A 16,234-nucleotide genomic window follows, 5' to 3' on the forward strand; every position below is an offset into this window, starting at 1 on the left:
AAGATTCCGTCGTGTCTTGGGCGAGGCTCCCCCCTTTACTTGTACTGTACTCGTAGGTATCGTGAGGCTTCATCCAGAAAGACATGTCTAGACTCCAAAAGCCAACAAACATTCCAGGGGTCTTGGTTGCGGTACCCCGGCACGGTAGTAGATCCAGTTGAGGGGCACAGGCTAGTGTGTGTCTAAAAGATAGAAAGAAGCCTTATTTTAAACTTCAAAAAAAAAAATAAAAAAAAAATACAAGGTTTCCAAGAAGCACAATACGCAAATATCATATCGTGTAACACGTCTTTCCCCTCCCCACTCCCCCTACAATTGCACCGACCGTACCTCCCTCAGTGATCATGCGCACTTCAGCTGTGTTTCCTTTTGCCACCCTCTTTCCTCTCCCGCACATCTAGAGATGTGTGACTGACAGCCATAACAAATTCGGAACCCGACGGGCCGCAAGCGATCGCGGGGTGGGAACATCTATAAGTAACATGCACCCCCCCCCCCCTTCCCCCGTAAGAAAGACCCTACTACGTTTCGGTATCTTTACTCCATTCCCCCAGCGGTATTCGGTGCTAAGGGCATAACTACATACATCCTCACGCACATGCGCACACACGTACGGCACGAAAACCACGATACCATTAGATAAACGAGCATGTCCGCCCCAATAGGCTCCTACGTCCCGCTGATAATAGTGGCCATGGTGACCTGGAAAGTGGCCAACTCTCCATCCACTTCCTCCACCTCTGCCACCTCCGCGTACCGGCAGAGAAACCCGTGCATAAGCGCTTGGGGATCTTCGATATCGGAGCGCGTCTCGGCTAAGAGTGTGTTTTCCCCCTCCTCCTCCTCCTACTTCTCGTCGGGAGGAAGAAAAAAAGGCTAACGAGTGGTGCAGATATCAGACATTCAAGAATCAGAAGTTCGCCGAGGAGTCTTGCGGCGAGTACCAATGGATATGCTGGGCGGGGATCAAGATCTGTGTCGCCGGGTGACGGGAGGATGAGGATGGGTGGGGCAGGGAGTAGGCTTGCGAGCAGGGTTCCGCGCGGTACTCGGGGGCTAGCGGAGGGAGGGAGGCGATAATCTTTGGGGGTGGAAGAGTGGGGGGTTATCGGGCGAACGAATGAACGAATGAACGGAACGGACGAGACGCGCCGGTTAGGAGGATATAATGCAGGATGCGCTACTCTGGACGATTATTATTTCCAACACTCTACCACCAGTTTCTTATGCCCCAACACTCAAGTTTTCATTTTCATTTCCACCTTTTATTTTGGTCTTGGGTTTTTGGCACGGAGTTTTTATGTCATATCATACGGATTTTTTTTTTTTTTTCCCCGTCATTGGTTGCTGGGAGGCGTTATCGGTGATTATTGCAATTCATTACAAGTATCATAGTCTAAATCATTATTATTCTCCCACCGTGCATAATCTCTCACCATGTTTTTCCATCCCCTCATTGCCCGAGTCTTGGATTGCGCGGTACGATATCGTTACAGTACTAGGACACCCACCATCACACAGGTAACATACCCATATTTACCGCCGCCCTCAATGTCTACGCCACCGAACCCCCGGACACCCCGCCAAACCATACTTGTACCAGGGAAATAAAATAAAAAACCCCTCCCATGCCACGCCCGTCACTCATGCAGCGGGAGCAGCCGAAACGCCCCCTACAGGTACCCGCACTAACTATCGCCGAATTGGGCCCGATATGTAACCTGGGAATCACAAACTTGTCACTCGCACATTTACGCGCCTTGTTGGGGCAGAGGTGGGTACTCGAGTATTGGCGTGCGCGCGGGTGATGGGAGGTGATCTATAGGTGATCTATATAATATTATCATAGTATCATACAAGTATTAGTTTGTCTGGCGGGGTAGGTATGAGTGCTGTATATAGTGCCAGGAGTACCGGGGGATATGGTATTTAGATTTCTTGAGTAGGTTTGAAAAGCGGTGTCGCGAGGGGGGAATACCACAGCAAGATAATAATTATTATATAATACTATAGCTTGCAAGCATCAACTACGGTAGTGGACGGATGAGTGAACACGTCAAGTAACCCCCCTTATTCAACGTCGCAGAACAACCGCCATCCTTCATTGCGTTCCCCCCAACAGTCCCTCCACAACTGCCGAGTGACGCCCCTGCACGCAAAGCAGCTTATTATGATATATATACTGCCAATAATATTCCGTATATACAACAATCGCTCCTCCCCCGCCACTAAGTATAACAGCTCTCTTCTGCGACCAATCAATCCCTCAACCAAACCGTCAAACCGTCCTCCATTGAATCAATCCCGGTCAAATCCATCGTAGCTACCACAACTTCAAGCCAGACAAGGCGCATCCCATCACTAGCACAACCAAGGAAGGAAGCAGTTCTCCAACACACCAGAAAAGGGATATCAGTAAATTCAATCTTGCACTCGCTCCCTCCCCTCTTTCACAACCGATCAGACCCAGCATATTGCTACCCATCCACCCAGGCAGGGGGAGCGAGAAAAAAGAGTGACAAGAATTGATACCCCTTCTCAAGAGAACAGGAAGAAAAGTGGAAGAACCAACACAATTACCAAATCAAACACCCAAGTAATTTTTAATTTTCATTCATTTTCCAGAAGGAAAAGAAGAAAACGAAGCAAGATTTGGCAAAAGAGAAGTGTATATGCAAATGAATTTCTCACCACCACCCCGATCTTTCGCGAACGGCTCCGCAGAGACTAAGAGTATGAAAAAAAGGAAGAAAAAAAATTAAGACCCCGGAAATTGAAAGAAAGGGAGAAAGGAGATAGAATAGAACAAAGAACAAGGGGAAAAAAAAAACACCCAGACAATTGTGGAAGAAAAAAAGATGGAAATGGCGGCAATAACAAGGATCAGAAATAACAGAACAGGCCCCGTAATGAGAATAATGCTCGGGAATCAAATACAGAAACAAGAAGAGAAACTACACAAAAGCAATAAGGTATCCCCAACTTTATCCTCAAAGATTCTCCCGCGTGCTGAATGAGAAAAAGTGGCAATGAAGAAAGGAAAGGAAAAGAAAAAACCACAGGCTTCATAGAAGAGAGAATGCCACACGCGCGTTGCACACATACAAAGGAAGAATTGCAATCACTAATAAAACAGAAAAGCTAAGATTAAAAAGGGGGAAGAAACGCGCTTCTAAATAGAAGATTCTCTCTTGGACTACCGCCCCACCACTGAAGAGAAGAAAACTTTAAAAGAAACGAAACATGGAACCGCCCTGTATTATGAGGGAGAATGGAGCAATCACCTTCTCGGTCGTCCGCCCCACCCCCCCTTCTGCCCTCAACGCTCCTCGCTTTTATGCCACGCAATGAAAATATCCATTTCGTGGGCTTTTTGTAAACAAAAAAAAAAGAAATCAATGCTCTTCTCCCTCCCCCCGGATTCTCCAGTTACCCCGAGTAAATCGCATGCCGTCGGGAAAGCAGGAGCTTCTTTAACCATACTTGCCAAAGCACGTGAGCAAACGCTTGAAACTCGGGATCAAACCTCCCGCATATTACCTTTCAGGCGTCCCCCTTGCTACTCCTTGCAACACCCCTTCGCCTGAAGAAATCCATGACCCTTCTTGCCGGGCCGCTGCTGCCACCGGTTCCGCCCGCATCACCTTCGGTGAACTTCCTATTCTTCTGAAGAACGGCAGGTCGTCGGGCAGCATTAGCGTTTCCAGCCCCAAGGTCAATACTCTCTCGAGCATAGTTACCACCAGCTGCCGAAGCAGGGGCGGAGCCTCCTACTGCCAGCGATGTGTCTGAACCAGTGCGGACTGATCCACCTTCACCGGCATTTGGTGCGCTGAGTTGAGGATGCGATGAGGTCTGTGGCTGGGATTTCGAGTTGATAAATTGGCCAACCCGGAGCCCGGATGCGCTTCTGGAAGGTCGACGTTCATGCTTGCCTTCGGATCCACTGCCAGAAATACTCCTGAGGGAGAAGCTTGTAGGAAGAAGACTAAACCTTCTGACTTTGCCTTCCTTCGTCTTTTCGTATTTTGAGCGCCCACCCTGATCCACCGATGGCCTTGGCTCACCCGCACCAGTCATTGTAGGTCGAGAAGTGTTGTCTTGGGAACTAGAACTACCCATAAGTCCACCCAAAAACCTACTCGCTCCGCCGGAGCCAATAGTGTTTGCACGCTTGTGCCCCTTTGCTGACTGTTCGGCGGGCGGAGACGGTCTGCCAGAGTATTTCGTAGGCAATACTGTAGTACTTGGCTTTCCCATCTCGCCCGCACTCGCCGGCGCTCCGATCGCATCGCTATTGTCGGGCTGTGGAATCGGGTTGCTGATAGTATAGGGTTTAGGCGCCTTGGGCATCGCTATCCTCCCTTGAGCATTATTAGCAGCCAAACTGGGCGCAACGGGCCTGGAATAAATACCCCGTGAAGGTAACCGATTAGAATTGATTGAATTTGCTGTATTCGGCCTTGCCGAATTGGAACTGGTCTGTTCAGCAGGAGTGAAGACCTTTCCATTAAATTGTGGCCCAGGCCTATCCCTGCTCGGCCTCCTTGATGGGGGCCCTGAACCCGCACCATCTCCAGCAGTGGTTGCGGCCCTGGCTGGGGCCTGTGGGTGCGAGCTCGAAGGTCTTGTTCGCGGCGGCTGAGCACTGCTTCCCGACGGTTGCGCTAGTTGATCCCGTGGCTTCTGCTGTTGGTCGGAAGACATAGTGCGCTGGTGTCTAGAGGGTATACCGGCAGTTGTGGCGGCCCTCGTGACCCCATCGTTATGCTTGTTAGTGGGGACGAAAGGTGCTGGTGCGGCATCCTCGGAACTGGCCCCCTGATCAGGATCGGCGGCAGATCCTCTCTTAGTCTGTGATCTTGGCTCAACATACTCAACCTGCACTGTACGTCTCTTCGCATCCGATACCGGCTTAGATTGGGCGGCCTGAGGCACATTTTCGTGAGCGTGGTGCCTTGGGCCAAGCCCACCGAGAGATGTTGGGTGCGGGTGGCTATTTGTCGATGAAGGTTCGCGAACGGAGGCGGAGCGCACGAGAGATGGCCCATCTAAAGTAGGTTCTATGAATGAGATTTCATATAAGTATTTACTGGACTCAGGGACCCAAATAGCAATAGCCTACCGTTAATTGTCACATGCTCGACCTCCTTAACTCCTGTAGTAGAGCTAGTTATCAGGCTCACAACATTAGCAAATGGGCTAAGCCAGCTGTGACGAGCAACCTCGAAAAGATCAGCCCTTTTCCTCGGTTCCGGCACAAGCATTCGTCTTAGCAGATCTCTAGCATGAGGGCTAACATATTCCGGGAACGTCAATGGTGTTGATACGATGTACTTGTAAAGTAGATTGATGTTATCACCCTCGGGATTGGCCGGGTCATCGTCGAAAGGAAGATATCCCGCGAGCATTGCATACTTCAATTCCTAAAGTCAGCAATCAACCCTCTGAAGCGAGACAAGAGCTTACCAAAATAACACCGCATGACCACACGTCAACTTTTCTACCGGTATATAGACCGTCACTAACGACCAACTCAGGGGCAGCGTAGCAAGGGCTTCCGCAACTTGTCGCCATTAAATCGCCTCTCCTCCTCACTTGGCCAGGTCCTAAAATACTTAATAGACTGCCCTCTTCACTGCCACTATTAGGTATACCCTTCTCAAGCTCTTTTAGTATCTCAGGATCCTCCAGCTTGTCTTCCAGCTCACCAAGCTCATCCCTAGGATCAAAAACATTGGCAAAGCCGAAATCAGTAATGATGATGTTCCGATTCCTATCTAAAAGCAGATTTTCCAATTTCAAATCGCGATGGACAATCCCTTTCTTATGCAAGTACCCAACACCAGAGACAAGCTGCGCAAACAAGCGACAAGCAGGGGGGTCTTTAAGGAAACGGTGATTGAGGATGTAGTCGAATAGTTCACCGCCAGAGGCATACTCAAGAATAATACCAATATGGCGATCTGTCTCAACCATCTCGTGGAGTCGGACAATGTTAGGGTGAGATAGAGTACGCAGAATGGAAATTTCGCGGTGGATTTTAGATAACCTATTTGGGTGCGGCGAAAGGGAATCGCGACGAATGAGTTTGATAGCAACCTTGATGTGCACAAGTCAGTATTAAAATTGTGTTGCTGGCCAATACCTGTCCAGATACGTGCATGACATCGCAGAAATGAATCGAGACCGGATATGCCAAAAAAAAAAAAAAAACCGAAGAGCTTACCTGTACACCCCCATCTCTTCTCCATCCGAGTTTGACTTTGCCGAACTCTCCTTCACCGAGTGTCTGGCCCAATATATATTCACCAAACCTGGTTTCCTTCCTAGTGCCCGCAGGACGTGTCCCATTACCATCCGGATTAACAACTGCTAAGCCACCATTACCACTCTGTTCCCTTCTGCTCCTGCTCTGGCCGCTGGTGCTGGCACCGGCCCCATCAACCGCATCTTGGCGTCTCCTTGTGCTAGGAGATCTGTCCACAGGCTGTTGGCTACCGCTGCTGCTACCGGCTACATTCCGCGAAGAATCACGGGTGGAATTGGACCTGCCGACCGTGGCAGCAGAAGGAGGTTGGTCGCGTCGCGGTTTGTTCTCCTCGGCACGTCGACGATCTCTCTCCCTATCTCTATCCGTTTTCTCTCGTTCTCGGCCATCTGTGCTTTGACCGCGCGTACGACCACTAGAAGACTTACTCCTCTCGGTTGATGCGGGGACCTGAGAAGCAGCTGGAGGTGAGGTCACAGCCGGCCCCTGACGCTGACTGCTTGTTCTCGGTGGTGGGGGGATTGGTGGGCCTCCTGGACTTACAGAACCCGAATACCCATGTGATAACTGCGAAGGATTAACAGGAGATGACTCCACAGTCGTGTGAACAGTAGGGGATAATCCAGTGTACGTAGTAGGTCGAGGATGGGATGGCCTGCCAGCTCTGGGTGGTGACGGGTTTGAAGGAGCCGGAACGGACTGGGAAGCAATAGCTGAAGACATTTTGGGCTGCCGTGTAAAATTATCGTGGGTGACAAGAGTCCGTTGAGAGGGCTCTACGGAAGGCTGAGAACTGCAATGTGAGGTAACGAGAATTGTCGATTCAACCTTCGTCTTCGACCGGGGTGATTGCGAGCCGGTCGAGGAGGGGGCGTGTGTAGAGGGGGGGGGGGCGGGGGAGGGTAGAAGGCGGAAAGCAACGTTGGCAGACAGTTTGACGAATTTTTCGAGTTGATTGTGACGAAGATCGATGGATTTGTTTACCGGAGCACAACGCCAACGGAAGAGACACAACGACGACGACGATGCGTGACAATAGTAATCCTCCCAGGGTATGCGACACACCAACTGCAACCACTCGGACAATAGAATTAACCGGATCCTGGAATGAAAAGAGGAAAAAATAATTGAAAGGGCCCTCTTTTTTTTCTCTCCCCTCCGCTCTGGATATTGATGTTCAGTTCGTTCAGTCCCTCTCTCTGAGGACAAGACCAGCGTGTGGTGTGCGTGGATGTGGGTGGGCGTGAGTACGGTATGTATTTTCAGAGGAGAGAACCCACGCAAAGCGACAGCAGCAGGCGTTCGACAATGGGTGACGGAAGACTGCTGTGGGGCCAGGGGTGGTGGGTTGTTTGGAGGAGGTTGCTGTTCAGAGAGAAGGGAGTAGTGGTATTGCCCGGAGAGTGGAAAAGGGGGTCTCCGCCCGGCGCGGCGAGTTCGGTGGAGGTGTGGTGTGGCTTGCCTGCGAATAACGCGACCTCCCGTCTCGGGCCAGGAAGCTTGGGGGGAAGGGGGAAGGGGGAAACGGTAACTTGATGGGTGATTGATGGCCCAGTCCAGTAGATAATAAATTCAGCTCAAGACCCTTACTGAAGCTCTCTCTGCTTCGGGTGGGCAGAAAAAAGAGGGCAGAAGGATACCGTAGTAGCAGAACGACAGTCAGCAACCAGTCGAGCAGTTCGGTCGATCAGTCAGTCAGTGTGCGTGTGTCTCCTATGCAATGATGCTTCTTCCTTCAGCCCCTTCTCCTCATCACTTTTCGTTAGTGCTGAGTGTATGGTAGGTAGTTAGAATAGGCACGTATGATATCTCACCTCCTATGATATCCTTCGTTGATAAAAAAAAGTTTGTTAGCGAAAAGGAACCGAATTACACTGACGGTCCCGGTTCATGATAAAACTTACACGCACGCACGCACCGCATGATACTGATGATACTGGTCCAGGGTGTCTTATTCTTGAGATCGACTTCCCCCGAGCAGGCGGGGAAAGGAAGGAATAGCCAGCACCGCTTCTTCTTCTTCTTTTTTTTTTTTTTTTTTTGCTTGATAGTTTTATGTATGAATTGCTGCTTTAACCATTCCACCTTCCATGTCCCTCCTCGATCCCTCCATTCACCCACCACCCGCCCGGAGAGAGAAAAATGCTTTCTATTTTTCCTCCTGCGTTGAGGCGGTTTAAAGATTCGGGGTCGCTTGACGGCAGACTGGGATTGGTGCTGCAGCAGCGTTCACGTTTCGGATCTGCCCCAATCGCCAGCAAACACTTTTTTTCCTCTCCGTCGTGCAACCAGTAGAGGGGAAATTCTGGCCGTCTAGCTTACAACCCTTTTCTTCCCCACGCTTCCTCCAAATTAGAGAGGAAGGGCTACCGGTATTGCGACACTCTCCTCCCCTGTTGGATCTCACTTACCGCTCTTCCCTCGACTCGAGTATCTCGTTTGTTTATCGCATTGTTTGTTTGTTGCCCCAACCACGCAACTCTTCTGCTGTTTATTTGACACGTACCTTCTCGCCTCCTTACCCTCTCACTCGCTCAGTCGGAGCCAGTCCACGACAGGCACCTTTTGAAAGGGGAAAGGGAAGAAGAGAAAAAATCAATTTGTGGGAGAAATTTCCAAAATAGGAATCCATGCACCCAAAATTAAAGGGCCATCCCTCGTGCATCCTATCCTAGCTAGTGCATGGCGGAACGGTGAGACAGACCAACCCCCCTTTGGCTTGGCAAGACAAAATTTCTTACAATTTCTTACTCCCGCCTACTTGAACGAGCAGAACGCCCATCGAATCCCGCCAGTCTACTTGTACTCGAGTACTCGTACAGTACGGTACCTTTTCAATCAGGTACCCTTTTGCTACTCGAGTACCATAACCCATATCGTACCCGCGTGCCTCAACCAAAAAAGCAGGGCGCAAGGAACACAAGAAGAAGTAAAAAAGGATCCTCGATCTTGTCCCTGTTGCCCGAAGATCAAAAAAACAAAAAAAGAAAGAGAGGGGTGGGGCTTACAAGATTACGGTAATAGATCGTACATGTGGACTTTGTCTCCACGATATATGGATACAGATCTGAACTACTGGGCGTACCGTACAGTGCAACTCTGTGCGAGGGCTAAGTTACCCCACTGCACCCTATTCAATGCAAAAAAGTACTCGAGTAGCCAGGCAAGCCCAGGTTACTGTGGTCTCCAGTGCCTACTGTGCGGTACGGTACTCTAATTGTACGCTACGGTACTCTATGCACCGCATCCGTGCTCGAGCACTCCCACCGTCTTATGCCAACCACTGGCATCCGACCTCATTCTTGCTACTTGTACCGAACGCCACAGCAGACCTTCCTCGACGGTTACGGTATGCAATGGAGAAAAAACGCACCCCCGTTTTAAGGTACAAGTATCGTACGCAATTAGTCTGGGAAAAAACAGGCTCAACTGATGTTGCACAAGTAGGGTGTGCAGTGCACTTCCTAAAGCCAACCAACAAGCACCTCGCAGTCATGTCTTGGTATAGTGCCGTTACGATTGTCCTTGTTCGACTTCTTGCCGAACGGTTGGCGGTGTCAAACTCGTCGTGGAGGATAAGTTCGCACGGCACTCACCAGTGACTTACAATATCATACCTAATATGGCACCCGCGAAATCACTCTGTTCCTGCCAAAAGGAAATTTTGGGGTTTTTCTTACATACGGTACTTGTAGAAGCAAAGCCCCCGAGTGCAACTGTGTACCGGCACGCACCCAACGGGTCACCGTGACCTGCAAGTATCATATTGTACAGCGGAGGGTACAAGTATGGTGTGGTGTCAGGGCACACCGACCCCAAAAGAGCATCAACATGCAAACCCATCTTGTTTTAAGCTCGCTCGGGACCTATTCCCCGTACCATACCACATTCGGATCAAGTAATCCTACACAGACGTACCATTGGGCCAAGGTGCTTACCAGTACCGTATTATAAAGTACTCCAATATCATCACCTAATTCTTGGAGTCCCAAAACGACTCATCACCCAAGTCGTACAAAAACCCCCAAGTCAAAATGACTAAGGAACTACCCAGCAGCATTCCCTTGCAAAACCACTGCATGCATTTCGCTTCGAATGTTTCTAACCGATTATTCGGGGGCTGCTGCCGCATTGGTAAGTTCGGGTTGAGCCATTTCCTGAGGTGCAGTGTGCGGAACCCGAGGTTGGACACGGTGCCGGTGTTGTATTGTACATTATATATATATATAAATATATATCTTCGGCCTTGACTCCGCTTGTTTATAGTAGGACGGGCGCACGGCCTCACCCTGTCTACCTTCCCCGCATCTGTATCGTATATAGTATCCAGTCGTGAAGTGGGGCTCGTGACAAGCAAACGGATGCTGACATGCTCCTCCCCCAAACAAGAACTTACCATGGCCCTGCGCCACACCTTTAACTTCCATCTATGATAGGCATACTATACTCGAGCACTACAGTGCTTTCTCCCAAGCTAATTCACTACCGCTACCGTACTTCGACTTGCCTGCAGTTTCCCAAGCAGACCCTTACCCTTGGGACGTTCTGAATCCTACTGCCATACTGTGTTGTGCCCGAGATATGGCATCATGACTCGCACACAAGCCTCACATCCAGCACACAGCCACCGAAGACAAAATCCTATGGTCGAGCTCTTCTCCCCCGCCAAAAGTCTTTTACCCTCTATGAGCGCAGCAACCTGTGGCTGCCGCGCGAGCCGATCGGGTGCTGCGCTGTCCGGTACACTACAAGCACCCGTAGTGTCGAAGCGGTTTCAAAAAGGATTATTGCGCACCACCCGAACCCAGGCAGAAAGGCCAAATTTCGGTTGGATGTATGCAATAGCAACCCTCTTTGAAAATACAATGCCAACTTCTTGCTACGAGCAAATCTACCGGTACTTATTTCCCCCGTCAAACTCGGCACGGCACAGATAGCATACCGGTATTCCATGAAGGAGGGGATGGGAGTGAGCGACTCAGCAAGCGGGAGAAATGGAAGGGTGGAAAACTCTCGGAATGCCCCCACGAATAGCGACGAGGGTCAAATGCGCCCCACACAACTAGAACATCGTCTTCGGGCTTGTCCGCATAGGCACAGTGGGAGTACAAGTACCGTACGGTAGTCTACTTTCGCACGGCATCGCAATCACTCACTCCCCCTGGCCGATCCCATTTTGAGAGGAGAGGCAGCCTCCAGAGGACTAACGCCACCGCTTGTCAAACCCAACAAATGTCGTCTGCCCCGGGCTCTGGCCGACACTCAGTAACAACTGCATTACACTCCGCTGGAAGGAATGGCATTCAATTTCCATTATCTCCCAGTGCTACATGAAATACAAGGACAGTACCGGTACAGTACTGTCCCGATCACTTAAGGATACTTCACTTGTGGGTCATAACTCTCGTGAGAATTTTCCTTTGCCTTGCTTGAAAGGAACGGTGCTATTCGCAACATCTACTGTACGAGTACGGTACTTGCATGAGAACTCTTAGACGCAGTGGTTTCAGGGGCTAATTGATGCGCAGGAGGCAATCAAGAAGTGAATTTTTCGGCCGCCTCGGGGGAAAAAACAACCCTTCTTGGTCCTGGGGGGCATTGCACTGCAGTCGTGAGGGGCATATTACATGTGTGCCTATCCAAGGGGGCATTTTGAGAGTTTTCCGGAGGATAAATCTGCGATGCGCCCGCTCACCACTCACCCAAACCAAGCAAGCAGGGACAAAATGTCTATCAATCCGAGCCAACATACCGTAACATAATCGACAACAATTTCGGCACACCCAGCGGGCTGCGATAGCTGCTCGAGCAGAATTGGTGTAACTCAATTCATACCCCATTCTCTACTACTGTAGTCACCGCCATCTACCGCAATCAACAAACGCTCCGCTCCACTCCGCAGGAAACGCCACCCGAAATAAATAATTTGTCGTACCACCTCTGGTTTCCCGATTTATTGCACTACCGGTGTTCCATACCAAACAAAAAAATAATTGAAATATTCTCCGTATCAATTCGAAACAAGGTGTGTTGCGGAAACCGGGATGCTGCTGGGCGGGCCAGGCCTGTGCCATGGATATTTGCCACATCCTTCTATTTCGGAAATGTTCTGGAATGGTTCTTTCGTTCCGTGGGTTTTTTCTTTTCTTTTCATTTCTCCATTCCTTACATGTGTTGATGGTGGATGGTGAATGATGATGGTTGGTTGGCGGATGAGAGATGACAGGGGGAGTTTTTTTTTTTTGTTTTTGTCTGATTATTCCGTTTTGCTTGTTGGAGGTGAAGGGGGTGGGATATAATACCTGGTAAGTTATGGTTGTTCTAAGGAAAGTTTTTTTTTTTTTTTTCGCTGCGTATGATATGATACCTGGGATTTTCTTTGGGTGTTACCGTAAGCTGCAGTGTTCTGTTAAAGGGAGCTTTGTGCTTTTAAAGCAAGTGAAGTAAGCGGGATAATTTCCACAGTGCAATAACAGAAGACCGGTTGAGGCATTCAGCCCTGTGGTCGAAATAGTCTTACAGATTTGTGTGCAAAAAGGGCGTCGCACAAACCAAAAACTTCAACTCGAAAAACTTGCATTTTCAACCCCCGGGGCTGAATACCTTTAAGAACGATCCCTCTGATACGGTATGATACCGGTATCCGGGAGGAGGAGGAGGAGGAGGAGGGGCAAATACTGTAGACCATACAAGTGCCGCGCATGTATCGTACAGCAACCCCCTTGCTAATCCATTTTCATACAGTTTTCTCCAGGCTCCTGCCTCTCCTCGTAGTCAAAGTGCATCTCTGAAACGTCTAGCAACGCACGATGTCATATCATATTATTACGGTAATTTGTCAGGTAGATAGATAGATAAGTAAATAAATAAATAGATAGATAGATAAATAAGTAAGTAAATAAACATTCCCTGGGGTAATCAGCTCGAGGAAAGTCTTATAATTACCGCCCATATTCCCTTCTGCCTCTTTATGAGCCATTGAAATAGCGTACAGTAGCGACAATATCTTGAAGCTCCGCGATAACTGGGGCAAAAATCAAAGAACCAGCAGGCTCCAGAACAGTCTCTGCTTCCATTCCCCCTCCTCACATAATATACGGTACCGATACTTGTATGATACTTAAACTCGGGTACCCCCCTTCAAAGGCATGCACTCTCCCGTTTCGTTGCGCATGATACAGCAACATCCAGAAGATAGTCTAGCATACCGGTGTGGGAGTGTTCGTTCACTTTCCCGGAGGTGGATGGTGCCTTGACCGGGCCAACGAAGTGTGTGAGAGTACGCTCTTGACCCACTTGCTATACCGGCGATTGGGAGGATAAACTTGACTCCGGATACCTACGGTATAACGATGCAAATAGGTAGAAAGTGAAATGTGCAGAAATCTAAGCCTAAATAGGAGTGGAGTGGTGATTGAAATTGCCCTCTGGGGGAGGTGGTTGTCGTGCTCATCTAGCTAAGAAATCGTGGACATGCTTGTAATGTAACGTGTTTGCAAGATGCTAATCATGTTTGGGGATAAGGTATGATAGTTGACAGGTGGCTTGTTCTACCAGAGAGGAGGTGAGAGCTGTGAACTAAAGAAGTCTTTAAAGGTGTACTGGGAAAACAAAATAGTAACTGTTCAACCAAGTATATTGAAATACTGTCCGTTGAAGTCTGCCTTCTCTATCATGGAATCAGGCGGTCTTTAAATACACAAATCCATTCATGTCTAGCATGAATGAAACTATTCAAAGGTATCTAGCGATACACTTTGGTAAAACCACTTAAGTATCAAAACGATACTTAAAATCAAAACATAAAACAAAACCAAGTATCAAACAATACTTAAAACAAATCAAGTATCAAAGTGATACTTAAAACAAAACATAAAACATAAAACAAAACTGTTAACCGAGTACCTGTACCAGTTACAAGTAAAGAAAAAACTCTGTATGCCAAGCAATTCACTAGTGGGCCAGTCACAGTGGGAGAAAATTCTCCACATAACTGTCAAACTAACCTATATTATTACCTTAGCCCACACTGGTACAGAATTGGTCATTGACATCAGATTCAATTGTAATAGTACTTGTACATACTGTACTAGGTCAAATTGTTTTGTCTGATTGGTGGTAACTGAACAATATTTCAAAAAACCCCATCCTACTGATAAAAACTACTCCTTAACAATAATGCCTTTCTGAAAATACTGGCCATCTCTCAGACTTTGAGAAAGGGCAAATTGTTGCTCTGAGAAAAAAACAATTCACTTTTGCTGAAATTGGAAAGCTCTTAAACTGTTAAAAGAGTACAGTTCTCAGTTTTTATAAGTACTATCAAAACAGGTATAATGAGAAAAACCTTCCAATACTAGGAAGACACAAATTTATCAATAACAGAATCTGCCTCTACCTAGCCAGAGAGTTCAAGACAGCATAGTACCAAACCCTGTCAGAATTGTGCAATGATGTTGTACCATATGTCTCTCTAAGTACTGTCAAGTGTGCTTTGGTATCAGTCAATATAAAAAAGTGAAGAGCAAGGAAGAGAGCTCTTCTAGAAGATGAGTATGCTGTCAAGAAATTATTTTGGAGTATGGAGCATAATGATTAGACAAAGGAGAACTTTGAGGATGTTATCTTTAGTAATGAATACATGATTGAAAAGTCTAAAGATCCTAAAAGTATTTAGGTATTCAGAATACCTGAGGAAAAGTGGTATAAGGACTGCATTCATGGAGTTATAAAAGGTCCTGGGATAAAGCTGACTGTCTGGACTTGTATTCGGAGTAAAAATAGAGGTCTTCTGATTCCCATTTTTGAGAAGAGTGTAAATAGATTTGTATATAGTGGAGTTTTAGAAAATAGTTTAGTTGATACCTGGCAGGAGGTAAAGAACACAGTTGGGGATTCTACATTTTAGCAGGATAGTGCAAAGATATATACTACAAAGAATACTATGCCTTGGTTTAAGGAAAACAATACCCGGGTTATGGAATCGCCACACAATTTCCCTAATCTCAATCTGATTAAGCACTATTGGAAGAAGGTAAACGAAAAGCTAAACCAGTGCTTTCCTGACATTCATAAGACTAAGAATAGTCCAGACACTGTTACAAGATATTTAGTAGAAGCTCTTAATAAGGTTTAGACTCATGATAGAGAGAAGGATTTTTTGGAAAGACTGTGAGAGTGTATATATAGGAGAGTAGTTGCTGTTTTAGACGTAAAAGAATGGTACACAAATCATTGATTTTTTTATTCTATAATTTCACATGAGAATTTTCTAATATCTATTGAATCTCTAACTAAATTTTCACTTCATTCTGGGTAGTTGTGGTTATCTATATAGTTAATTTATAGTGGTGGTGGAGTTGTAATTACATCACCAGACGAAACGATTTGACCTGGAACTTTACGTATATACTTGATTACAGTAAACTCCCATTCATTCCATACTTGAACCTACTTCACCCGAACCCAGTCCATCCTAACCAACCTCTAACTCAAGAGTACCGCCTCATGTATGTCATCTGACCCCACCCGGCCTGGTAAAACTGAGGCTGTCATCACTATTTAGCATACTGTATAAGTGCTCATACTTGAGCCATGAAACTCCGTCTTCTCCTGACCACTAACTACCATATACAACTTTACCCTACAACTGCAATGAGTAATGATAGTTTTTATCTAACGTCACTATCCAAATCCCTACTATAAAGAATTGAATACGATATCATAAGCAGGGGGGAGGGGAGGACAATAGGAGAAAGAAAAGGCATGGGTAATAACTTCAGACTGGTATTGTACACATACACTTACCCCCTGCTATCTTGGATAGTCAGATTTCACAGATTTTGTCTAGGACAACTGGGCATCCGAAACAGCGGAGAGAGAGAAAGAGTTCATATTTTCTGATAAAAAGTAAGGAAGAGATTTTCCCATTCTTAGGAGAAACTTTATTTTAACAAATCTTCA

At 47.4% G+C, this 16,234-nt stretch overlaps 2 protein-coding genes; one reads left to right on the forward strand and one right to left on the reverse strand.

The window, feature by feature from the left end:
• The first annotated feature begins 533 nt into the window (after positions 1 to 533).
• GSTUM_00010347001 (uncharacterized protein) lies at positions 534 to 1,418 on the forward strand. XM_002841232.2 has 2 exons: positions 534 to 821; positions 893 to 1,418. The coding sequence occupies exons 1-2, from the start codon at positions 650 to 652 to the stop codon at positions 1,078 to 1,080; spliced, it is 360 nt and encodes a 119-aa protein (XP_002841278.1). The 5' UTR covers positions 534 to 649; the 3' UTR covers positions 1,081 to 1,418.
• A 1,318-nt stretch (positions 1,419 to 2,736) lies between these two features.
• GSTUM_00010349001 (uncharacterized protein) lies at positions 2,737 to 6,994 on the reverse strand (the record flags this gene model as incomplete). XM_002841233.2 has 5 exons in its annotated part: positions 2,737 to 5,063; positions 5,126 to 5,417; positions 5,470 to 5,585; positions 5,712 to 6,102; positions 6,230 to 6,994. The coding sequence occupies 5 exons, from the start codon at positions 6,992 to 6,994 to the stop codon at positions 3,544 to 3,546; spliced, it is 3,084 nt and encodes a 1,027-aa protein (XP_002841279.1). The 3' UTR covers positions 2,737 to 3,543.
• Positions 6,995 to 16,234: the final 9,240 nt, after the last annotated feature.

Source organism: Tuber melanosporum (genome assembly GCF_000151645.1).
Source record: "Tuber melanosporum whole genome shotgun sequence assembly, scaffold_7, strain Mel28".
Classification (NCBI taxonomy): Eukaryota; Fungi; Ascomycota; class Pezizomycetes; order Pezizales; family Tuberaceae; genus Tuber; species Tuber melanosporum.